Below are 25,715 nucleotides of genomic sequence, written 5' to 3'. Positions count from 1 at the left end.
AAAGTCAGCCGTATTAAAAATATGTTATGTCATGACACCCATAAACATTATCTAGTGCCGGGCAATGATTAATCGCGATCAGTCGCATCCAAAATAAAAGTTTTTGTGTACATAATATATGTGTGTGTATTGTGTATATTTATTATGTATATATACACATACATGCATGCATATATTTAAGAAAAATATGTTATGTTTATATATTAAATATATTTATATATAATATAAATTATATGAATATAAATATATGCATGCAAATACAAAATATACTAAATATATACTGTATGTGTCTTAATATATACATAATAAATATACACAGTACACACACATTTATTATATAAACAAAAACTTTTATTTTGAATGCGATTAATTGCAATTTATCGTTGCCCAGCACTAATTATTACATTATTAGGTTACTTTGACCATCGCCCACCATAGATCAACATAATCTATAAAGGTGAGAATCTCATTATATAGTTAATGCGTTTGGGAATGTTTCGAATAAAAAGAAAAAAGAAAAGAAAACAGAAGTGCTGTTGTGGCTGCTGCCCACTTTAGGAGGAGATCTATCAGGTTATTTTTTGTTTTTAAAACATCGTTAATAATACCGTGAAATCACAACAGCATTTAAACTGTACCGATCCGCGTGACGTCACTAGCGTGGAACTTCTCGCAGCTAGTGTGGGATTCTGAACGGAACGCTTTTGATTCGGTTTACGGAAGTAAGTTCCTCATCGTTATTTACTAAACCGGATTATCAGTCTCGCTCCTCGGCGTCGGGCTGCAGAATGCGGTTGAGATGTCGGCTGCTGTTCGCCGGCTGTGTTTGGTGGAGTGTGTCGATCACGGCGGCGATAGAGCCGATCAGCACCAGCATCGCGGTCGGGATGGCAGCGGCTCTCACCGGATTCCTGGCCCGTTATCAGAACGTGTTCTACTACTTCCAGGAGTGCTGCAGACCGGAGTGGATCTCATACAACAAAACAGGTTTGCAAGAGCTGCTTTGTCTTTATTTGTTGTGATAGAACGCAAGTATGGATCTGTTTATGGTCGCAGTTAATGTAATTAATGTTAATTGATAACGCTATATGGTAATATATGAGTCAGATAAAAATCATACGTCATCTAATAATATTTCAACATGATTTATAACGCAAGCACTAATTTTCAGTTTTAAAGCTGCATTTTTTGGTCGTCTTTATTCTGTAATATCTCTTGGGTTAAAGCATGGAAACTGCCAAATAAGTTTTGTATCAATAACAAAATTAAGGAAGTGTCTTACAAAATACTACTTCCTTTATTTTTTTTCTCTTTTTTTATTTTTCCTTTTTTTTCCTCTGGCAGCTAATGTTAATTTGATTATGTGGATATGTAATACCTCTTGTTCTTGTGGCATTGAATCAATAAAGCGCATAAAAATTTAAAAAAAAAAAAGTTTTAAAGCTGCAAGTAGTTTTATTTAACGTGACATTTTTAAATACAATTCCGCCAGTCATCGTCTGCAAATATATCATTTTAAAATGTTTATATATGCAATATAGACTGACCAAATGTATCAACATGCACTATTCTACCGAACGCTGTGCGCATGCGTCGTGCGTCGCACGCAATCGACGTCAGTCTTCCCAAGTAGGAAGTGGCGGGGCTGTGAGTTGGATCCTGCGGTGTTGTTTTTTTTTTTCAGTTTCCAATTATAAATATCGATGATTTATTTAGTAAAATGAAAGCTCGGCCGCCTCGCACATGGACAACCGTACTGCACTTAATCCTGATCTCAAGGCTGGTCGTGGAGGCCATAGAGCCCGTGTCCACCTCCCTGCTGCTGGGGACAGGAGCTGTGCTGGGCAGGAAACTCTATCGCTATTTATATGAAACATGCGATGAAAACTGGCTCAACTTTAATGCAACAGGTGAACATTTGATCAGTATGTGTCTTACAGCTCATCCTGTGATGATATGGATGATGCTTTTGTGAATTAATATCCACCAAAAGCACCTAAAACCCACTTCTTGAGCACATTTGTTTCTTTTTTTCGTTCTTTATTATTCTGTTGATTTAAAAAAAAACAATTATGTATTTATTTTTAGTGATTTAAAAATATTGTAGTCGAATTGTTTATTTTCAAATGATCATAGTAAACAAAGAAACATCTGTCAGTATCTCAATGGTTTGTTCATTCAGAATCAATTCGATTTGATCAGATTGTGAACGTATCAAACAAACAGCTATATGTGTGATGTTTATTTGTTCTTTGTAAATCAGTGTTATTTTTGCATGATTGAGGTCTTATTGATATTTTGAATTAGTTTTAATTTTTAAATTTTCATTTTAGTTAACATTTTAATAATTTTGTTGTGCGTTTGTCATTTTTATAGTTTGTTTTTCTTTTAAATATGCCTGTATAGTTTTATTATTCATTTTATTTTAAACTAAATGAAAGGTTAAACTAAATGAAAATGAACAATCTTGCCTTGGCCGAAGTAAGATTAAGTTTGTGTATTTTATTGTATTTCATTTAAAGTTTTATTTTTATAAAATCATTTATTTCATTTATTATTTTGTTTATTAATTCTAATTTTATCTTTAATTGTTTAAACATTTTTATTTTTAAATTATTAAACTGATAATTGTTTCTTTCTTTTTCAGAATGTTTAGTGTATTGTATTAAAAGTGTTTGACTTTAGGCTGGACTACCTAATATTTCAAGCAATGAAAAAAATGTTTTTAATGCTTTTCGTTTTACTTTCAGTTAACTATAATAACCACATTTTAAACAATTAAACACTTTTTTTTGTTGTCCAATGCATAATTTATTAATTAAGTGCAGATGTTGTGTATAAATCATATGGTTGTTGTAAATCTCTCTTCTCATCCACAGGGCTGAAGAATGACCTCAACACAAAGCTGTACGGGCAGCACGTCGCTTCTGAGGTCATCCTGAAAGCCGTCACAGGCTTCATGAACAACGAAAACCCAAAGAAACCGCTGGTTCTGTCCCTCCACGGCTGGACTGGGACCGGGAAGAACTTCGTGAGCCAGCTTATAGCAGAAAATATTTACCAGAAAGGGATGACGAGCAACTTCGTTCATCTGTTTACAGCGACAGCACACTTTCCTCACGAGGCTCACATTGACAACTACAAGGTAATGCAAATACATGGAAATTACATGATTTATTACACTGCACCAATACAAAGCATCTAGTATGGTGATTAAATTGAATATTTTATATCATATCTATATCAAATGTATGTTTGCGTGTGTTTAGACTCAGTTACAGGAGTGGATACGAGGGAATGTGTCCATCTGCCCGCGTTCAATGTTCATCTTTGATGAAATGGATAAAATGCATCCGGGGCTGATCGACAGTATAAAACCTTACCTAGACTTCTATGACAACCTGAACGGAGTGTCGTACAGAAAGGCCATCTTCATCTTCCTCAGGTCAGTGTCGTCATAATTCTGTTAATCTGCAATTAATGCAGTTGGTCACTAGTCATCATTGTTTAGTGTGCTTGACAGCTGCTGTCAGGCTGGGTGGCACAGACAAATAAAATCTCAAATCAACCAAATTTCTGAAACTTCTCCAGTTAAAATGTTTGATTTTGTTTCTATCGTTCCTGAAGAAAGACGAACATGAATAGTGATGAAAGCCAAAATATTAAATGTCATTCACTGAGTAAACCACTATTTTGTAGAGGAGGATCAAATTGACAATTTTCACCTGAGATTCACAGGGGGTAAAAATGACTTTAGAAAGATGGCAGTATTATTGTTATTTTTACCCAGAGATTGGTATGTCTTTTAGTAAAATATGTTGCCTTTAGTAGTTTTTGTTGCATTGTATGCCAGTGGTGGCAGTTCAAAAATAGAAAAATAGCACCTTTTTTTTTCTAAAGTTTGTGTGCCTGTAACTCAAGAAGTATTAAAGATCTCTTAATATCCTTTTAGATTTGGATTCTCAATAAACGTTTCTTTTAGTATGTCCATTTTTAAGGCCCTGTTGTTCATTTCCAGAGATATTGGGATTTCAGTGTGGCTCCAGGAGGAAAGTGTTAAATTGTATCCATTTCAGTGACCAAAAACCAAATGTGGGTCACTTTGCTTTGATACTTGATTTTAAAGAGGAATTTGTGAAGAACAAATAAAGTTGAAACTATAAACATATCTTGTTTACTTCTATCAAAACAGTAGCATAGGACACACCTGTCTGAGAGCCAAAAATGTTGTTTTTCTGAAGTTTGCACACCTGTAAAGGAAGAAGTATTAAAGATATTTCAATATTCTTTTAGATTCTGTTTGGAATCATTGTATTTAAGTCTCTAAATGGTTCAATATCAGAGAAATGGGGATCCCAAAACAGCTCCATGTCTGAAATGTTGAATTTTAGCCATTCTGAGTGGTTAAAAACTAAATGTAGGTCACTATGCATTCAGTTGATAGTTATTGTGTTTGAAGAGGAATACTTGAAGAACAAACATTGTTAAAACATTGAAAGTATCTTGTAAAACAGTTGCATAGAACGGACATGTCTGAGGTCCTCAAATATTATTTTCCTCATGTTTGCTTGGCTGCAACTCAAGAAATATTAAAGATATCTCAATGTCCTTTTAGGTTCTGGTTCATAAGAAACTTTTCTTCTTGAATCTTTGTTTTTAAGGCCCTGAATGATAGGGATATCAATGCGGCTCCATGTTCAGTAGTTGAAAACCAAAGGCAAAGGTGGCATATATATCGAACAGCCTCTATATAACCTACTTATTTTTGTTCTTATAGCAACGCCGGAGGTGAGAAGATCGTTGAAGTGGCTCTGAATTTCTGGAGGGATGGTAGAGAGCGAGAGGAGATCCACCTAAAGGATCTAGAGACGGCACTGTCACTGTCCGTCTTTAACAACAAAAACAGTACGTCTCATTTCTCTTTCACACTTGCTAATATATAGAGCAGAAAATCTTCACAGCAGTGGATCGTAACACATTATTATATGCATTAAGCTATTTTGTTCATTAGTTTCACTGTAGTTTATTTACACTTTCAAGTGGAATGAAGATCTCAGAACATTTGCATTACCATTCTTCTCTCTTTCCGCAGGTGGTTTCTGGCACACTAGTTTAATCGATAAGAACCTGGTGGATTTCTTCGTGCCGTTCCTTCCTCTGGAGTACAAGCACGTCATTCAGTGCGGTTTGGCTGAGATGGTCTCAAAGGGTCACGCCCCAGATAAAGAAGTGGTTGAAATAATGGCCCACGACCTGAACTACTTCCCTAAAGAGGAGCGTGTCTTCTCCATGCAGGGCTGCAAGATCATTCCCGCCAGACTGGACTTCTATATTTGATCGAGAGGGGAAAAAACAAAGACTCAGAGACAGCAAACTGGTTATCTTCTGTGTTTTTTTTTCACAGAACTTTTTCTGCAATAGAAGTGATTGCAGATTTGCTGAATTTTATGATGTAAGGCTCTCTAAAGACTCTAAAGCAGGGGATGTTTTTACTCAATCACAGGTGTTTTATACACTAATGGAGACTGTTTTATTAATGTCGGCTCAGCTGCTGAAGTCCTTGTTCTCAAGGGCTTTTCTGTTCAAGATGAAGTTGCAGAGGAAGCTTTTTAATTAAATGACTTTGCACATTGTGGAGCTCGTAAAAACACTGGCTGTCAGCGATTTTATAATGATCTGTATTAATTATGATGGAACAAATCTCATTTGCCTTTATCTTGAAATATCACTCATGCATTCATGTCTGCCTTTTTAAAAGTTGAGGATGAAGATCCAGAAGACAACTTGAATCTCATTTTGACCAATGAAACCTAAAGATCATTTGCGTCACTGTCAGGATTCACATTTTTTGTCGTCGATATGTGCCACAGATTCTGATTGAAGGTTTTGTTTAGTAAATCAAAGTGCCTGTTTATCTTAACAGAAGAACTTGATTTGAACATAATTTCATATTCATGAAACTTTTTTATTTTTGAGGTGCACAAAGATAAAAAGGCAAAATACTTGATTCAATCTGCGTATTGATTTTTATAAAGCTGTATGATGTAAACAGACTCAAATCTTGAGCATTTTATTAATGTACACATTGACAAGTTAATTTCTATACCTTTTTCATCGAATTTCCCAGTGGTCCATGATTAACTGGATAAGGAGTTTTAAAATTATTAGACTTATTGCTGAGACAGATGTCCATCAGAAACTAATCCTAGAAATTAACAGAATATAAAAATGTCTTTACAACCTCAAATGTCTAGAAATCACAATTTTAAAATTCCCTGATATTTGCAAATTTACCAAAAAAAAAAAAAAAAGCGCACATGAATGTGCCTAATTAATTGAACATGCCCAATTTTATAATTTTCACAATGTGTAATTACAAAAATCATAATTTTCTAGATTTGTAGACTTTCCATTTAGTAAACAATGTAACAGATATTTGATGCCTATTTTAAATCTCACTTAAAATAATGACTCTGTAAATTGATTACTTTTTTATGGCATCTGAATGATAGATGTGAAGTGTCCCAGGACACTGTGTACATACAGTGATACTGCTGGGACACTATCACAGTACAGCAGTATTTCAGCTGCTCTCCTAACACAGAACCATTCATGAAAAATAATAAACCCAAGAGAAACAGTTGAACATTTTATTTTAAAATAAACAGCACTTCTGATTTCTGATCCACATGTTCTTGTGAGCTTTGGGTCCAGATGTGAAGACAAAACTCCATCAACTGTCTTCAAATCAGCTTGTTTTATGATTTCCAAAATGATGCCCGTGACAACAGTATTCCACATAAGCGCCGTTCCCGGCTGCACTCGGAGGCACAGTTCCATATCAGATGTTTCAGGTTTCCATTATACAAGCAACACAGCATTGATGCAACCATCGTTTTCTGGGTTATTAGTCACTTGGGCGTATTTACCTGAAACACAAGATCATATCTGTTTTTCATCCTGCGAAACACAAGGACTGCATTGACAGAAAGTGAAGAGGCAATCAGACACTCACCCCAGATGACCTTCCCGCCCTGCGTGACCAATCCGAGCTCACTGACGTTGACCTCGATGACCGTTCCCTTGGTGATGACGCCTAGAGTGGTGTAGAGGGAAGAGGAGGGGTTCTTCTTCACGCCCAGGATGGGCAAACAGAACGTGGCCTTCAATTCAGGATGAGTGACGTGTGCCTTCTTAAACCTCAGACCCTGTAGACATGAAAAATCACAACTCCATTAATATTTACATTAATAAAAATAATTTTTTAATTAAATAAATAAATAAATATATATATATACACACACATACACACACATATAAACCACATAGAACATAATGGGGAAAAAAATGAAAACAAAGACAAAAATTAATAGAAAGAAAATGATATAATCATAAAAATAATTAACATTAAATTAAAAATGCAAATAAAAATGTAGATCTTTCTTAAAATAATTAGTAATCGTTTTTTAAATAATAAATAAAAAATTATTGTACAATAATATTAAAAGCACTTTTTGGGCTTTCTATTGTCACAGCTTGCTCAATGTATTATTTTGATCTATTTTGACCAGCCTGAGAGTACATGTGTGATGTTTTACCATAGGTCTGATGAAGCGCTCATATTTGGGCGGTTTGCGTGTGAATCCGTCTCCTACGAAGCAGACTTTGGTCACCATCCTCTTCCAGGCCTTTTTCTGTCTCTTTCCTGTGCGGATGACCTTCAGAACCTCGGTTTCACCCTGCGCTCGGACCTTCGGTAGAGGAACCTCCCACTTTCCCTAAAAAAAACACATTAAACAAACCTCATACTTAACATGGACAAAAAAAGGCAACATTACATTGTATTTGCAACAGTTTGACTTCTGTAATGTGTCCCTACCAAACGAGACGAAAAGGAAGACTGTGACTTGATTTAATCCATTGATAACTGACTGGATTGGTCAAATTTTGTGTTTAAACATCAAAATATAAATAAAACCTTCTAGCTTTTACTTAAGTTTCATATATTCGCTCCAAATGTGAAGTCTCTTCTGCTCACCAAGACTGCATTTATTTGATCAAAGATACAGTAAAAACTATCATTGTGAAATATTATTATAATTTAAAAGAACTGTTTCTATGTGAATATATTTTAATCTGTAATTTATTGCTGTGATCAAAGCTGAATTTTCAGCATCATTACGCCAGTCTTCAGTGTCACGTGATCCTTCAGAAATCATTCTAATACCATTCAAAAGTCTGAGGTAAGCAAGATTTGAAATGTTTAGTGTAATATCATAAATCTGTGGTCTGATTGGATACTTACAGCTTTCTCTTTCCTCTTCTGTTTGATCATGTTGGACAGGACTTTGGCACGTGATTGGCCCTCTCTGTCCAGCAGGTAAGCTGGCACCGCTCCTTCTGGTGTCTTGTCATCATCCTTCTGTTTGCTCTTCCTCTGCTCGTGCATCTTAATGCTGAACACAAATAAACACACAATAGTTCAGCAAAACCTCCTTCATCATTTTTGCCTATATGGTCACCAGACTGAAGCTGACTGTAAGTAACGCTCACGTCTTCTTCATCTGGATCTTCTCGGCGTGTCTCTGTTTGTGGTAGAGTTTGGCTTTGAGGCCAATCATCTTTCTGGCTTTGTGCGACCGCTCGTGCACCTCACGGCTCTCCTTCTTCCTCTTCCTCTCGTGGTGGTCCAGACGGTAGCCATGACGCTTGCGGTGTAACTCGATGTGCTCGTTCTGAGGCTGTACACAGACACAGGATCATTTTAAAACTAGTTCAACCACAACTGGAAACTCAATATTTTGTAACATATTCTCAAATTTCTGTCAGTTGGAATACATTGATAAATCATTGTTTACCCAAATATAAAACTACACCAGTATGCTCATAACTGAACTGACGGAGTTCACTTTCCTTCAGCTATACTGAATACAGAGGTAGTCATGGGAAATATGACTGTATGCAACAAGTGCTAGGCATCACAAACCAAAGTGCAGACAAATAGCCATATATGAACACATAAAGATAACATGCGAATGTGACTCACTGAGGTTTGTAATAATAACATTGGATGAAAAAAAAAATATTATAAGCAGCACATTCACAGTAATGAGTCATAGTTCTTGCATAATTTAACTAAGGTATTATATAGATTAAAAATATATATATATATTAAAAAGATCCAAGATGACCAAACACCTGAGAAGAGATGATGGTAACACCTCAGAGGACCACGGAGGATGCCAACCCTCAGACAACACATAATTACCAAGTTAAGTCTGTCATAACTTAAATATATTGGGTTTCTTCTGTGTGTATGTGTATATGTATGTATATATATGTGCATGTGTGCGTATGTGTATGCATATATATAGTAGAAACTTAATTTCCTGTAAAGCTGCTTTGCAACGATTGTATCGTAAAAAGCGCTATACAAATAAACTTGAATTGAATTGAATATAGTATAATAAAAACAGTTTTATTATAGTTAACTAAAACTAAAATCATTAAAAATAAAACACTTTTGTTACTTGAAATAAAATGACTGTTAACTGGAAGGAAACTTATTTTATTAAAATATTATATTATATTATTTTATTTTCAAATGTACAACTTTAACTAAAATTAAACCGGAAAATAAAAATATTTATAAACATGTATACATATTATATGCATGTGTATTTATTATTATGTACATTACAAATATATATATATATATATATATATATATATATATATATATACTATAGTTACATTTACATGTATATGAAATATTAAATTTAATATGAAATATTATAGATACAATATAAATAAATATATAATACTAAAAAGTTATTATTATATTTATTTATTTATATAAAGAGGGAATGTGAAATATTTATAGTTTTTTCATGAGAAACACCACAGATTGTTCTGTAGTGTGCACAGTATAGTTACGCATATAATATATGTTAAAAAAATTACGCAAATATTACTGAGGCGAAACATAAACAGACACGGCCACATGTCAGGCAGACTCGAGCTAAACAAAGGCTTAGACACGACACTGGCAGTCTTTTCTTCTTACCATGATGTGATGTGTGGTGTCGAGCTGTTTAAAGAGCTGCTAAGTGTTGTTTAATCCGCTGTTGGGTGTTTAACTCTGATATTTTGATGCTTTTATTTGAGGCTCGAGCTCGCGATGTTCTCTGCTCAGAGCCTGTTTTATAGAGGAAGCGCGTCTGTGAAATCCGTCCGTCATAACACTCTCATCCGCCGCAAAACCTCGCCTGTTTTGAGTATTAACTATTGATATATATTCTGAAAATCAATATATATGGAGTATATGCTTGTTAATGTAGTAATTATTGCATGTTGTGCTAAATAACAATTAATTCAGTGTTTGTGAAAAACGTTAGGAACCAAATATTTCGAGTGTTTGTTCTCTGGAGGATCACTGTAGGTGTAACACACATAGAACAGCATGGCTGATGAACCTCCTGTGAAGAAACATAAAACAAATGATCTCTCAAATAAAAAGGTTTTAACTTATTTTGTGGTTTTCATATTACTGTATTCGTTATACATTTGAAATGATAAAATTATCTACATTATGAGGCGGTTTTGTGTCACATTCATGGTCTAAATCTGTTAAAAGCTCTGTTTATGCCAGTTTAATATCACGTGTTTATAATAATTCTATTTGCAGGGCGAAGAGAGAACAAACTGGAGGAAATGGAAAGAACAAAGTAAGTGAAAGTTAAAATGTTCTACATTTAAGATTAAATTCTGATCGCATGTGATGTAAATCATAAAACGCATATAAATATCAGCTGTCACTCTTTATTTCCCAATAATATGTCTTACTATTATGTCTTATGTTATTTAAACGCTTATTTTATGATCAAAACAAATAATGCGATGCAATACAGTGATGACTGAGAGATGAACAAATAAACGTTCCTCAAAAGCCTGATTGTCATATTTGATACTCACCTTTCAACATAAGTTTTCTAAAAAAAAAAAAAAAAGATGGATTATCAACCTCAGTCAAGTAAGTGTTCATCTTGAAATACTACTAACAATATCAAAGTTATTCTTATGTTTACTTCATAAAAATAAGTAAAGATTTCACAGCAGAAACACATGAACCATGAGCTGAAGGTGTACGACAGGTTTTTCAGCAAAGTTTTGATCATATTGATCATTTAGGGGCCTCAGAAATTCATATATCAATGTGATATTGTAATGTTGAATTCATTGCTGCTGTCTGCATTTTCATCCCCAGAGAAAGAAGAGAAGAGACAACGCGAAGAGAGCAAACTCATCCAACAGCTGAAGAAACAGAAGCAGAAGAAAGAGGAGAGAAATGAGCAGCAGGTTCAGCAGGAACAGAAGGAAAGTAAAGGTGAGCAGCACGGCAGAGATCAGAGCTTTGGTGTATTCACACACTTCCATGCAGTAAGTGTACTAGATTGTGTACATCCTGCTATACTATACTAGGAGCTTTCAATCTTTTAGAAACCATAAACTCCCAAATATGATCGTCCTTGTGCGAGGTACCCCCATCCTAAAGTTAAAAGGCAACTATAGTTTCATGTATAAATAAATAAAAAAATAATAGTATATGAATGTTACATTCTTAGGTTTTTCTACTCACTATAGTATTGCATTTTCAAAATGATTTAATCATTGTAATGCTTTTAAAACATATTTTCAATTTTTATATTGTTTTTCCACAGACCCAGTTTGAAAACTCTGTGCTGTACTACATACTATACTGTACATGATATACATTAGTTAACCAAAACTTAAAAAAGAAAAAAGTTAGATGAAAATATACCAAATGTAGTATTAAATAATATTGATAGACTAAAACAACTAAAACTTAAATAAAGATTAATACAAATATAATATGCATTTTATTATTTTTTTGTTCAAAGTCTTTTTATTAATATTTTACATAATATAACAACACTTTTAAAAGATGAAAGAAATATATATATATATATATATATATATATATAACATGCACGTTATACTATAACACATCTATAATAATATATCAAAGATACTAAAATAACACTGGTACTATGTACAGAACTATACCTTCTTTATTTGTCTTGTCAGGTCGTTCGTATACATTGAGCGTGGCTCTGCCCGGTTCAGTGATGGATAACGCTCAGTCACCAGAGCTGCGTACGTACCTGGCGGGTCAGATCGCCCGGGCATGCGGTGTGTTCTGTGTGGATGAGGTGGTCATATTCGATGAGCTGAGGGAGGACGTCAAGTAAGTCGATACTTTATAGTTTTTGTCACTGATTATCATCTGCTGGATATTGAAACTGTCAGGAACTCACTTCAAAACATTATCTTTATATGTCAGGAGCGTTGAGGGAGAGTTTAGAGGCATTGGTAGGAAAGGCCAGGGCTGCGTCCAGCTCGCACGCATCTTGCAATACCTCGAATGTCCACAGTGAGTGCTGTCGCAATCACATTTCAGTCATATCAGTGTGCATCTAGAGACAACAGATTTAGCATTGTATCTGTGATGTGTGCAGGTATCTGCGAAATCGTTCTTCCCGAAGCATCAGGACCTGCAGTTTGCTGGTGAGTATGAGAATCTAATATTGATTTTGTTTTAGAGTTTGCATAATCAGTTTAAATGTGTGTTTAAAGGAATAGTTCACACAAAAAGGAACATTTCTGGAAAATATCCTCACCCTCTGGCGATCCAAGATGTAGATGAGTTTGTTTCTTCATCAGATTTGGAGAAATGTAGCATGGCATCACTGTCTCAGCAATGGATGCTCTGCAGTGAATGGGTGCCGTCAGAATGAGAGTCCAAACAGCTGATAAAAACACCACAATACTCCACACCACTCCAGTCCATCAGTTAATGTCTTGTGAAGTGAAAAGCTGCATGTTTGTAAGAAACAAATCCATCAAGAATTTTTTTAATTTAAACTGTTGCTTCTGGCCAAAATACGAGTCCATAATCCATAATAACGTTTCCTCCCGTGAAAATGTCCATCTTCTGTTGTCTCTCGCATCAAAATCCACACATATTTGTTTAGAGCTGTTTTGGACTGTTTTTTTGCTTGTAAAAGGTGCTTGATATTTCCCTCCTGATTCAGACGAGATGACTTGTACTGAGGGAAGCAATATTATGGATTATGGATTCATATTTTGGCCAGAAGCAACAGTTTAAATTAAAAAAATTCTTGATGGATTTGTTTCTTACAAACATGCAGCTTTTCACTTCACAAGACATTAACTGATGGACTGGAGTGGTGTGGATTATTGTGATGTTTTTATCAGCTGTTTAGACTCATTCTGACGGCACCCATTCACTGCAGAGCATCCATTGCTGAGCAAGTGATGCAATGCTACATTTCTCCAAATCTGATGAAGAAACAAACTCATCTACATCTTGTGTGACCTGAGGGTGAAGACATTTTCAGCAAATTTTTATTTCTGTGTGAACTATGCCTTTAAGGTCTGTTGAATCCTCTGGACAGCCCACATCACATGCGCATCGATGAGGAGGTGGAGTTTCGAGAGGGGGTGGTGCTCAATCGGCTGTGCAAACTGGGGAAAGGGTCCTTCGTCAACTGCGGGATGAGGAAGGTGTGTGTTTGAAGATGCACAAACTAAATGATCTTTCATTGAACAGGACATGACTTTAGTCTGTCTATTCTGTTGACAGGAAGTTCAGATTGATAAAAAGCTAAAACCTGGACTGAGAGTGACTGTACAGCTCAACAACAGCCAAAACAAAGGTACAGACACACACACACACTGCATACAGTATTATTATTATTTAAAATTGTTTTTGCTTTAGTTAACAGTAACAACACAGGTTTTCAGAGATGTATTACACGATAAAGCTAAAACCGTTTTCAGACCTGTTGTCCAGACATTTCCGTGACATTTATCTGAACCCTGTGTGTGTTTCAGAGAGTAAGGTGTGTAAAGGTGTTGTTGTAGCTCCTCACGTCCCGAGAACAGAGGGTGGGCTGTACTGGGGCTACAGCGTCCGTCTGGCTTCCTGTCTCAGTGAGTTCTGCCCATTTATTCATCTATTTCCCCTCGTTTCATCCATTACTTTCCATCAACTAGTTCAGCTAAAAATGGTCTCTCTGTATGTGTGTGTGCAGGTGCTGTGTTCACAGAGTGTCCGTATAAAGATGGATATGATCTGACCGTTGGTACATCAGAGAGGGGGAAAAACGTAGATCACATCACACTTCCTCCATTCAAGTGAGTTTTGCACAAGTTTTTGTCCATGTCTTATTTTAGTGCTGATGGATGTATTTACTTAAAGCAACAGATCACCCAAAAATAAAAAAAAACTTGCTGAAAATGTGCTCACCTTCAGGCCATCCAAGATCCATTCAAGATGTAGATGAGTTTGTTTCGTCATCAGATTTGAAGAAATGTAGCATTGCATCACTTGCTCAGCAATGGATGCTCTGCAGTGAATGGGTGCCGTCAGAATGAGAGTCCAAACAGCTGATAAAAACATCACAATAATCCACACCACTCCAGTCCAGCAATTAACATCAAAACTTCAACTTCAAAAGCTGTGTGTTTGTAAAAAAAAAAAAAAAATCCATCATTAAGAGGTTTTTCACTTCAAGTCGTCACTTCTGGACAAAATATAAGTCCATAAATCTTAACTGTGAAAATGTCCATCTCCTGTTGTCTCTCACATCGAAATCCACCCACATATTTCTTTAGAGCTGTTTTGCACTGTTTTGGCTTGTAAACGGTGCTTAATCTGCAGATTTCTTTCCTGATTCAGACCAGATTACCTTTTCAATGGAGGAAGCAGTATTATGGATTATAGACTTGTGTTTAAAGTTAAAAATGTCCTGATGGATTTGTTTCTTACAAGCATGCAGCTTTTGGCTTCACAAGACGTTAACTGATGGACTGGAGTGGTGTGGATTATTGTGATGTTTCTATCAGCTGTTTGGACTCTCATTCTGACGGCACCCATTCACTGCAGGTGATCCATTGCTGAGCAAGTGATGCAATGCTACATTTCTTCAAATCTGATGAAGAAACAAACTCATCTACATCTTGGATCGCCAGAGGATGAGTATGTTTTAATTTTTGGGTGAACTATTCCTTTAAATATGCTGTGAGAAGTAAAGCTCAGTGTTGTTCTCTGTCAGGCACATGCTGGTGGTGTTTGGAGGTCTTCAGGGTATAGAAGCGAGTGTTGATGCTGATGAGAACCTGAACGTCACTGATCCCAGCGTGCTCTTTGACCTTTACCTCAACACCTGTCCTGGGCAGGGCAGTCGCACCATCCGCACCGAGGTGAGACAGAAAATGCATTTATATAAAGGGGTCCATAGGGAAAAATGTTTTCTTTTTAACAAAACCTTGTTATAGTGAAAATGACAAATATTTTTACCCTAGAATCCTTTTTGAGCAAAGTTCATATTTTCTTTCTTTATTAAAGGCCTGTTCACACCAAAGAAATAATTATAACTATAAAATGTAAAAAAAATGACTCTAATTGTATGAGAATAAAGAAAGTCCACACTACAATTTTATGTCCAGAAAGATGTTTTTCATTCTTATTCTATCAATAAATCCTATTACATTCCTTTTGCATAAGTGTTATTTTAGTATTATTTATATACTATTGTACTATTTATAAAAAATTTGAATTAGCTTTTATATTTTGTTAATTTAAGTTGTATTAATTTTAGTAATGTGCTCTTGTCAATTTTGTAATTTAAAAAAAATTCTATTGGGCTTCTTATTTGAGCTTTTTACATCATTTCATTACTTCAATTTGAACTGTTTTTATTTCACTTAGTTTTTTAAGGCAACATTTCTAATTTTCATTTGTTTTTTTCCCCCTAATATTTTTAGTTCAGCTTCATTTCAATTAATGATTTTTTTTATACTTTTAGTTAACCGTAACAACACTCCAGCATGATACAGTTATTAAAATCATAATATAGTCCGCACTAACAGTCGCTGCAACAAATACTAATATGATGTATACTTTACTTGTGTACATATATTGTGCATTTTACTATAACAACACAGAGGAAAAATGTCACTTTCATTCATGTCACGTTTGAATGACAAAAACTGCAGCATATGCTTGTAATAAACGAGACGTTATCATGTGTTGATGTGGATAGTAATCACTATAGCTATCGTTCTGTTCAGTTGAAATTAAGTAAATGTTTTTCTCTTTCATACAGGAGGCCATATTAATCAGTTTATCAGGACTCAGGCAGAAAATCGCAGCTGTATTTCCCGACCAATCCAAAGGATGACCACAGGAAGTACATTTGAAGAACCACAGCTGTCAAGACCTTATCAATGTACATTATTGTGAATCATTTTGTATTGAAATATTACTATGTATCACTGAACTGTCATGCGTATTGTGTTTATAACTGTAAACAAACAAATCATGAAACTCAAGTCTGTTTTCAAATGTATACATTTATTTCTTTTTTAGACAGGCATGTAAACAACATTCATAATGAGAAACGAGCAAAACAGTCAGCTCATACTGTCAAATCACTGCAGTCATGAGTAATAATTATCATAATAATAATACTGATTTCAGTCTGCAACCCCTCCAGAATGAAAGCATCTTCATACAAATGCCCCAGATGGTTATTACCCACAATCCCTCTGTTCTTGTGCTCAGGCAGATGGTCGATTTTAAATAACGAAATAAATGAAGAAAAAACACATTCTCTGAAGGTTTTGACATAATGGGTGATAACGGAGATTATTTTCGAGCAGGACATGAAAATTAGAAATGTAATAGTTGGGAAATATGTAATTCAAAACTATGAGTTCTTCTCATGCTTGTTGATTTTTGACACTTGATGATTATCATTTGGCGATGCACGTTCAACTTAAAGGGACAGTTGACCCAAAAATGAAAATATGCTGAAAATGTCTTCACCCTCAGGTCACACAAGATGTAGATGAGTTTGTTTCTTCATCAGATTTGTAGAAATGTAGCATTGCATCACTTACTCATCAATGGATGCTCTGCAGTGAATGGGTGCCGTCAGAATGAGAGTCCAAACAGCTGATAGAAACACCACAATAATCCACACTACTCCAGTCCATCAGTTAATGTCTTGTGAAGCCAAAAGCAAGAAACATTTATCATTAAGACGTTTTAACTTCAAACCTTTGCTACTGGCTAAAATATGAGTCCTCTATGCATAATATTGCTTTTTTCAGTGAAACGTCATCTTGTCTGAATCAGGAGAGAAATCTGCACAGATCAAGCACCGTTTACAAGCCAAAACACTTCTAAACAATTATGCTGGTGGATTTTGATGTGGGAGGACAACAGAGGATGGACTTTTTCACTGGAGGAAGCGTAATAATGGATTATGGACTCATGCTTTAGCTAGAAGCAATGGTTTCAGTTTAAAAAAAAACATCTTAATGATGGATTTGTTTCTTACAAACACACAGCTTTTGGCGTCTCAAGATGTTAACTGATGGACTGGAGTGGTGTGGATTATTGTGATGTTTTTATCAGCTGTTTGGACTCTCATTCTGACGGCACCCATTCACTGCAGAGCATCCATTGCTGAGAGGGAGCAAATGTTCAGAAGATTTTCATTTTTGGGTGAACTATTTCTTTATTGCAAATGAATCCGAGCAGTTGTGTTATTTATCAGCCGTTATTTATGGGTTTTGTACAAATCAAAGGCAAGACATTCAAAGCAGCACAGTTAACCAGACTACCACTACCCATTACCAATGACAGCTTGAGTTCTCCAATAAAAGCACAGTGCCAGAAACAGTATCGTCCAATGAGAGCAGAGCATTTAACACAGTCATGTGAAATACTCATTTGGAAACAGAAGCTAGTCATAGCGTGATATATAAATGTGTGTTTTAAACTAACAGCCGTAGCCAGAGAAATTCAAGTTGTACAACTGATCAATAACATTACAACTACTTGGTAAGAAGGTCATAATAAATTGAAAGGCCTCAACACATTTTAAACGGCGACACAGTATGTTAGTGATTTTTGGTGTTGATTATGAATAATAGTACATTTTGTTTACTTCTTGTGTTATATGATATATCCGGGTCATATTTCACCCCATAATCAAAAGAAAAGGAAGAAATTATTTTTTACATGATGCCTATTTTAGGTCCAGTAATATGTTTTGCAAATGTCCTTAATTATTATATGTTTAAGTATTTTCTAGTAATTATTTCTGTTTGGCTTTATTTGTATTTCAGTTTTAGTCATTTTAGTACTTAACCTCATTTTATTTAATTATGGCAACATTTATCATTTTCATTTTTCTTTTCTTCTAACATTTTATTAGTTATTATTTTAATTGGCTTTTATTTTTATATTTTCAGTTTTCGTTTTAATTTTAGTTTACGTTTTATTAACTTTGTTGTGTATTTTATTACCATTTTTAATATTTCTATTTAATTTATTTTAATTTCATTAAAAAAATGTAGCATACATTTTTTAAATTCAACTTAAACTTATTTCAGTTATTTGCCAAAGCAACATTTCAAAATTTTGTTGATCTGATATTTATATTTTATTTTATTTCAGCTTATTGTACGAAAACTATTTGTAACAGTTAACAATAACAACACTCCTGTATAATTAGATAATACAGTAATAATCACAATATACTGCATATATTGCATTTAGTGCATCAAATATTACTATGATGTATACTTTACATAATGTACATGTACCGTACAATTTAAATTCATTTTCATTTCAGTAATGAAAATTGGCTGTGAAATGTGTTTAAATACTTTAAAACACATTAATGGTCCTATATATACCTGATTTTCTTTATTTTTCTTCTAATTTTGTGGCGAAAAATGACCCGGACATGTTCTTGTAGTGGATGATTCAGTGAAGCTCTAGAAGCCTATTAAATGGAATTATAGAATGTTCTAGAACTTTAACATTTGGTCAGGTTTCATATAACTTCATTCATAAAGGTATAAAGGCATAAATAGCTCTCCATTTCAACACCTTCCCAAAAAGTACAGAAAATGTGTTATTTATCTGAAAATGATGTGATTTAAAATGACCATTTACCTGGTCATTTAAAAATGTGTTTTTTAGTATTTTCTTGTAATATTGTCTTGTTTAGGGCATTTTAAAACCATATAAACTTGTAAAAATATTTTTTTTTTTTGGAATAACAATTTACATAGTTCTTATTTACACAATAAAACATACTCTTAATCTTGTAAAGTTGTTAAATTCTCATTCCTATTCTCTGGTAGTTTCACATGACTAACATTCAGATTGTACCATGAGATGCAAATGAATCTTCCATTTGGCAACTGACATAAGGATTTTTCTCTTTCATTCTCCATCCAAAAGGCCTTCGTTCTCTGAGAAATGACTGATTATGGGTGAAAAACTGTAAGAGAAGGCTTAGGAAAACTTCACGGCAGTAGTATGTAGATGTTTTTGAAACTGTCATGCTTAAGACAATAAACGTTCCATCATCTGTTCACGTTCCTAAGGAAAACTAAGATTGTCCACCCTTGGCTTGTTCCTGGATCCCTGCATGGACTCCATTTTGGCTCAGTCACTAATCCAGATCAGAGAGAACCCAGCAGCTGTTCTGGATACGTTTCTGAGCGGGCAATGCATTTGAAATGGTAGCCATTTTGGATCAGAAGGTCACAGAAAGCCGCCATGTTGGCTCCAACTCACAAGGCAGATGGGAGTGTTTTCTCTGGTGTTGGATATGTTTCTCACCACGTCGGGTAGCTGTAGCTGATGTTGTACTGCTTGGCCCAGCGTGCAAACACCTGTTTCTCAGTGATGAAGCGGTGGTGTGATCCGCGGCGCCCCCTCTCGTTCTGGAGGTACGTCACACACTCGTCTGGACCTCTGGGTTTGTAATAGTGATAGGGCATCCGTTTGGGCAGAGGACGCTTCCTACAGGAAACACAATTCAGGAAACTATATTTCAGAGACTATATTCTATTGATACATTCTTAGACTAAAATAATGAAAAATAGTTATTTATAATGGTGTGATGAAATTTTCTGTTGCCCAATCAGCATTAGAGTGAAACTACAACTTTTGAAGGTCTAATTATTTCATCTTACCCACAATGGTTTGGCGGCACCATCCCATAAACCTTTATGTTGTCACACATCTCTATGGCAATGACCATAGTAAACCAGCCCGTGCTTAACCAGGACTGAGACTTTTTTCTGTGAAACGATAACAAACACTGAAAAATATAGCAATTTCAACAATGTATAAACAATACAATAAAGAACCATTTAGGGATGTTTGTAAATGTTAAAATATAATCACATATTTAATTATTATAATTACTTTTAAATTGTAATTATTTTATTAATTGTTGTTATTAATTCTATATTTAAGCCTACGTAATTTCTCCATAAATATTTTTAAATTTCTATTGTATATATAAAATACAACAAAGTTGTATTTTATTGTATTAGAACTGGGCGATAAATCAATATTGATATTTATAGAAAAATAAATCCACAATATTATTATTATTATTATTATTTTAATACATATTATACAACCAATAAATATTTAACCATGCAGTAGTAGGTTTTGTTATTAAATAAAATTAAATAAAATACAATAAAAACAAAACAAATATAAATAAATAAAATACATTAACAAATATATATATATTTTTATTTAACATTTTATTTCAAATTAATAATTTTTTTTTAATTCCAAAAATTTAACAGAGAATTTAAAATAAAATCTAATTTAAATATTAACAAAAACTATAATAGTATACTTGTATACATTACAAGTTCTGTTTTTGACGAATACAATAAAAATAAAAATATGCCGTTTTGTTGCAAACTAATTGTTATATTATTTGTTTTAAATTTTAAAAGATCGATTCAATCGTTTATAAATTATTCCATTGTTTTATAAATTTATTTCATTAGACACAATTTTTGAAGATAACTTAAATCGTAAAACACAGAATCCAGAAAAAAATAAAAAGGAAAACAAAGAATTTGGGAAAAATAAAAGCGATTTCATGGTGCCCTAAATTAAAAGGTAGCTTTACCTGTAAACAAACAAGTTGTGTACACATTCATCTTTGAAGTATAACAAATATGTGGGATGCATTTGAATATTGAAATGAATATTATTATTAACAATCAAAACAACAAAATAACATTGATTTTTTTTTTTAAATACATACATAAACATGTAAAACGAAAGTAGCCAAAAGGAAGTGACGGTGCTTACCTGTCTCGGCCGGTCTCTTTCTGAAAGAGCGTGTCGAACCTCTGCATTTTGCTGGGTGAGATGAAGAAGAAGGACAGGTTACTGTAGGTCATACTGACTCTCTGGATCAGCCGGTACAGCGTTCCCTTCGCGTCGCGGCCGATCTTCGTCGAAGGGCCCCAGAATATGATGGCAGGGCTCTCTGAGCGATTGAGGAACTCGGCGGGTTTGCGAACCACACGGAATACGCTGGAATGAGCCACGACGCGCACGCTGGTCCGGTTCCCCACGTCTGATTCGTAGCTGGAGGTTGGAGCATCGTTCATGCGGATGACGCACTCCGTACGGTCGATCTCGTCTCCGGCGTGAGTCCCCAACACGTGACTAGAGCTGGTCACTAACGCACACTGATGGCAGCGCAGGTTCATGCTCTGAAACAACAATGAGCCGTCATTTATTTGATTAAAGATTCTAGTACTTTTTTTCATATAGCAAATGTATATATATTTATTAAATATTATTTTATTTTCTAATTTAATTAAGTTATTTTTATTATTAGATTAATTAGCTATTAATCCATAATTTAATGAAGACTTCAAGTGTTTCAGCAAATAATATATCAGATGTATTTTTAAATATATTTTAAAAATGGTCAAAAATTATAATGCTTATATAGATGTTAAAATATATTTACATATTTAATTAATATAATTATTAAAAAATTTTGTTTAATGTTTTAATTAATTATATATTTAATTTACTTAATTTCTTCATACATTTTTTGGACAAATGTTTTTATTTTGTTTTGTTTTTATTTATTTATTTTACTTTTTATATCAATTTTTCATTAATTTTCAAAGTAAACATATGTATATTATTAATACAAATGTTATTTTTTAATATATTTTGCATTCACCCAAGATGTATTTTAAGATATGAGTATTTTAGAGGTTTTCAAGAAGAATGTTTATACGTAAAACTATTTAAACTGGTATTCACATTAGCTGTGATGTTTACAGTATTTCTCTCTCTCTCGCTCTATATATATATATAATAGTGCTGTCAAATGATTAATCGGGATTAATTGCATCCAAAATAAAAGTTTTTGTTTACATAATATAAGTGTGTGTACTGTGTATATTTATTATGTATACATAAATACACACATATATACATTATATATTTAGAAAATATTTACATGTATTTATATTCATATAATTTAAATTATATGAATATAAATATATTTAATATAAAAACATAACATATTTTTCTTAAATATGTACATGCATGTGTATTTATATATACATAATAAATATACACAGTACACACATATATTATGTAAACAAAACTTATTTATTTATTTTAATTAATTTATTTTAATTCATTTGACAGCACTAATATATATATATATATATATATATATATATATATATATATATATATATATATTTTTTTTTTTTTTTTACTGGATGGGTTATAAATATTATTTGTAAAAGTTTTGGGAGCACCTTGTTGCCATAAACAGGAACGTATCCCTCCTTTCCGGCCCATTTCTTGAGGTTGGTGTGTTTGACGGCATGGCGAAACTCTGTGACTTTAAAGGGGCTGTTAAGATCAGCTGAGCTGTTGGAGCTGTAGAGGATGAGGAGGGTCATGATGAGGAAGACCGCCCCATAAATCACCATCCGCTGCCCCTGCTGCCATTGCTGAGGAAACACAGATGAGCTCATCATATTACCGACCGATGACTGAGACTCACTTCATACATAAACACTGGAGGAAATCACTGGGAATCAGATTAGCATCGATCATTTCACATACAAAAGACACTTTTAAGCTTTATATATGAGCATTATCTGTATGTTTTGCTATATGTTTTAATAGAGTGTATATAAATAATATTTAAATATTATACTAATTCAATGTTCCTTGAACTGCAAAAATGCAGCAGGTATTTTATATTTATTACTGAATGCTGAATACTTTGTTTCCCCAAATATTTATGGCATAATAAATGCATCTAACAGTGTTTATAGAAAGTTACATAATGCAAATTGTTTATTTGTTTTAAATCTGTAAAGCGTGAACAAACAATACACATACAAAAAAGTGGAAAATCAGTCTAATATACATATTATATATATGTGTGTGTGTGTATATATTATCATTTTAAAAATAGATTTTTAATGTTTCTGAAAGAAGTCTTTTTTGCTCACCAAGGCCGCATTTATTTGATCAAAAATACAGTAAAAACAGTAATACTGTGAAATATTACAATTTCAAACAACTGTTTTCTATTTGAATATATTTCGAAATGAATGTATTCCTGTGATGACATTTGTAAGACTTTTTAAAAAAGCATTTAAAAATTCTAATTAATCCAAACTTTGGACCAGTAGTGTAAATAATATTAAAATATATTTTTAAGGGTTTTTCTACTCACTTTATCTACAAACCGCAGTCTCATTCTCCTGCTACTCTTCTATCAGGGTTCAATGCTCATGCCTAGAAAGAGACAGAGAAACTGGATCAGTTTTCAGTGCCAAAAAACACTGACACCTGTAAGACTGAGCCTGTGTGTAAATTAATTATATACCAATTCTGTTCAAACTTATATTCAGAAATAACATGCAGAGGTATTTTAATAACCCATATCCCATGTGTAAGATTTACACAAGCCATGCTTTATAAAAATATGAATCAAATGCAAATTTAAAAAACAACAGCTTGTCCATGCAAACGGAAAATATCAATTTAATATTTAATCTGGCAGGAGACAAACATCCAGGACATTAGATTATCCTTTAACCAGACACCTTTAAAACCTAACACCACTTCCTTTAAATATAAATAAGGTTATAATGCTAAGATATAAGCAGAGCCTTAATATTTAAAAAAAAAAAAAAATCCAATATTTTGTTCTGAACAGTGTACTGCAACAAATATAACGTTATATTAAAATCTGATACAAGAAGTCATACCTCCAGGGCCTCTTTAAAACTACAAAGGCCATTTATTCGAAATAAACAAATATATGTACAGAATTACAGTCTTGTCAATCGAAATGCATTTTTAACACACACATTATGGCCCTGTGTGGATGAAAACACATCATAAAGCATCTGTGTGTGCGGCTCGTGTAAGCTGCTGCGATCATCAGGATAAAGCAGCGACTGATCTGCAGAATAAACCGATTGTCGGCGCGTGACACCCGCGCGCTTATAAACAAGCAGACGATTCTTACCGATGCGTCAGGGCTTTATTCTGGATGCTGTTGAATCCGCGCAGCATTATTATCATCATCATCATCATCATCCCCATCATCAATCCCTCCGCTGCCTCATAATAATCTCCGCCGGAGGAGCGACTGCGCATGCGCCGCACACGGCGTTTACATTAGTGAAGACGCGACGCGCCCACGCCAGAACGTTCATGACGCCAGTACCGAATCGACCAATCAAAACGCTCCCACACGCTGGGGACGGGATGGGAACGAAATCAACATTTTATTTTTTAATCAGAATGATTTCTGAAGGATCACGTGACACTAAAGACTGAAGTAATGTTGCTGAAAATTCAGCTTTGATCACAGGAATAAATTACATTTTACACTATATTAAAATAGAAAACAGTTATTTTAAATTGTAAAAAATATTTCACAATACTGAACTTGCTTTTCTGCATTTTGGATCAAATAAATGCAGCCTTGATGAGCAGAAGACACTTCTTTTAATAACACTAAACATTTTTATCTAAAACATGTTATTTTTATATTAACAATATATTACTATTAATAATAATAATAATATATATATATATATATATATATATATATATATATATATATATATGTGTGTGTGTGTGTGTATATAAAATGCATGTATGTATGTATAATATAAGGCAATACAAACCACATACACATTAAATTACAATACTGCTTAGTTTATTATCTGCCAATTTAAATTTCAGATACACAGCAAGACAGGCCTAAACTTCAGCCTGAGTCATCACAGGTCAAACCATCACCACAGAATTACACCGTAATCTACCAAATTATGTGTGTGAGAATATCTTAAATAAAACAAAAACACATAGCTGAAAATAAGACACAATCTCCCGGTTTCACAGACAAGGCTTAAGCTAAAATGTAAGTCTGAGCTGTTTCAACTGAAAGAAACTTGCACTGACTGATCTTAAAATATATCAGTGCCTTTGTTTTGTCTCAAGATGCACACCAGCAATGTTTTTTTTCTAAGTACGTTTATAAAAGTTACTTAAATGTCCTAATTGAACTATGGCCTAATCCTGGCTTAGTCTTAGCCCTGTCTGTGAAACCGGGCCAATGAAATGTAAAAAAAAAAACACACATTATACTGAATATCATCGTATGATATTAATCCATAATGTGACCTCATTATATATTAATTTACAAATGCAGTTCGATTTTCTCGGGTTAATATATGAAAAAGATAAA

At 33.9% G+C, this 25,715-nt stretch overlaps 4 protein-coding genes across 5 annotated transcripts; 2 read left to right on the top strand and 2 right to left on the bottom strand.

Moving 5' to 3' along the window:
- The first annotated feature begins 472 nt into the window (after nucleotides 1-472).
- On the top strand, nucleotides 473-6,053 carry LOC131528719 (torsin-1A-like). Of its 2 annotated transcripts, none has more exons than XM_058758040.1 (5): nucleotides 473-987; nucleotides 2,880-3,145; nucleotides 3,270-3,445; nucleotides 4,778-4,905; nucleotides 5,093-6,053. In XM_058758040.1, the coding sequence occupies exons 1-5, from the start codon at nucleotides 789-791 to the stop codon at nucleotides 5,335-5,337; spliced, it is 1,014 nt and encodes a 337-aa protein (XP_058614023.1). In that variant the 5' UTR covers nucleotides 473-788; the 3' UTR covers nucleotides 5,338-6,053. The 2 variants fall into 2 exon arrangements, with proteins under 2 accessions (XP_058614023.1, XP_058614024.1); XM_058758041.1 differs by lacking the exon at nucleotides 473-987 and adding an exon at nucleotides 1,593-1,910.
- Nucleotides 6,054-6,636: 583 nt separating this feature from the next.
- Nucleotides 6,637-10,226, bottom strand: nsa2 (NSA2 ribosome biogenesis homolog (S. cerevisiae)). Its single transcript, XM_058758044.1, has 6 exons — nucleotides 10,067-10,226; nucleotides 8,554-8,741; nucleotides 8,306-8,456; nucleotides 7,599-7,778; nucleotides 7,016-7,208; nucleotides 6,637-6,929 (listed from the first exon to the last, which is right to left on the bottom strand). The coding sequence occupies exons 1-6, from the start codon at nucleotides 10,067-10,069 to the stop codon at nucleotides 6,862-6,864; spliced, it is 783 nt and encodes a 260-aa protein (XP_058614027.1). The 5' UTR covers nucleotides 10,070-10,226; the 3' UTR covers nucleotides 6,637-6,861.
- Nucleotides 10,227-10,415: 189 nt separating this feature from the next.
- Nucleotides 10,416-16,440, top strand: spout1 (SPOUT domain containing methyltransferase 1). The gene is given in 12 exon segments (XM_058758045.1): nucleotides 10,416-10,519; nucleotides 10,688-10,727; nucleotides 11,267-11,386; nucleotides 12,109-12,268; nucleotides 12,365-12,458; nucleotides 12,540-12,588; nucleotides 13,478-13,608; nucleotides 13,688-13,760; nucleotides 13,939-14,037; nucleotides 14,139-14,241; nucleotides 15,162-15,309; nucleotides 16,215-16,440. Coding segments are annotated over 12 exon segments (1,149 nt in total). The 5' UTR covers nucleotides 10,416-10,462; the 3' UTR covers nucleotides 16,290-16,440.
- Nucleotide 16,441: 1 nt separating this feature from the next.
- On the bottom strand, nucleotides 16,442-24,625 carry st6galnac6 (ST6 (alpha-N-acetyl-neuraminyl-2,3-beta-galactosyl-1,3)-N-acetylgalactosaminide alpha-2,6-sialyltransferase 6). The gene is made up of 6 exons (XM_058758043.1): nucleotides 24,486-24,625; nucleotides 23,685-23,746; nucleotides 22,750-22,947; nucleotides 21,263-21,672; nucleotides 20,113-20,220; nucleotides 16,442-19,939 (listed from the first exon to the last, which is right to left on the bottom strand). The coding sequence occupies exons 2-6, from the start codon at nucleotides 23,706-23,708 to the stop codon at nucleotides 19,753-19,755; spliced, it is 927 nt and encodes a 308-aa protein (XP_058614026.1). The 5' UTR covers nucleotides 23,709-23,746; nucleotides 24,486-24,625; the 3' UTR covers nucleotides 16,442-19,752.
- Nucleotides 24,626-25,715: the final 1,090 nt, after the last annotated feature.

The sequence above is a fragment of the Onychostoma macrolepis genome, chromosome 21, assembly GCF_012432095.1.
Source record: "Onychostoma macrolepis isolate SWU-2019 chromosome 21, ASM1243209v1, whole genome shotgun sequence".
NCBI lineage: Eukaryota > Metazoa > Chordata > Actinopteri > Cypriniformes > Cyprinidae > Onychostoma > Onychostoma macrolepis.
The sequence above is the reverse complement of the archived record's forward strand: the minus strand, read 5'-3'. Positions and strand labels throughout refer to the sequence as shown.

What these genes read in the sequence shown, in the direction of transcription:
- LOC131528719 (XM_058758040.1), top strand. Translation starts at nt 789, where the DNA reads ATGCGGTTGAGATGTCGGCTGCTGTTCGCCGGCTGTGTTTGGTGGAGT. An exon ending in GATCTCATACAACAAAACAG is followed by an intron (nt 988 to 2,879) that starts GTTTGCAAGAGC and finishes TCTCATCCACAG; the next exon opens with GGCTGAAGAATGACCTCAAC. An exon ending in GCCATCTTCATCTTCCTCAG is followed by an intron (nt 3,446 to 4,777) that starts GTCAGTGTCGTC and finishes TTGTTCTTATAG; the next exon opens with CAACGCCGGAGGTGAGAAGA.
- nsa2 (XM_058758044.1), bottom strand. An exon ending in AGAAGAGGAAAGAGAAAGCT is followed by an intron (nt 7,779 to 8,305) that starts GTAAGTATCCAA and finishes TGTTTTTTTTAG; the next exon opens with GGAAAGTGGGAGGTTCCTCT. An exon ending in AGCGCTTCATCAGACCTATG is followed by an intron (nt 7,209 to 7,598) that starts GTAAAACATCAC and finishes TCATGTCTACAG; the next exon opens with GGTCTGAGGTTTAAGAAGGC.
- st6galnac6 (XM_058758043.1), bottom strand. Translation starts at nt 23,708, where the DNA reads ATGAGACTGCGGTTTGTAGATAAA. An exon ending in GACTGCGGTTTGTAGATAAA is followed by an intron (nt 22,948 to 23,684) that starts GTGAGTAGAAAA and finishes GTGTTTCCTCAG; the next exon opens with CAATGGCAGCAGGGGCAGCG. An exon ending in AAAGAGACCGGCCGAGACAG is followed by an intron (nt 20,221 to 21,262) that starts GTAAGCACCGTC and finishes ATCGTTTCACAG; the next exon opens with AAAAAAGTCTCAGTCCTGGT.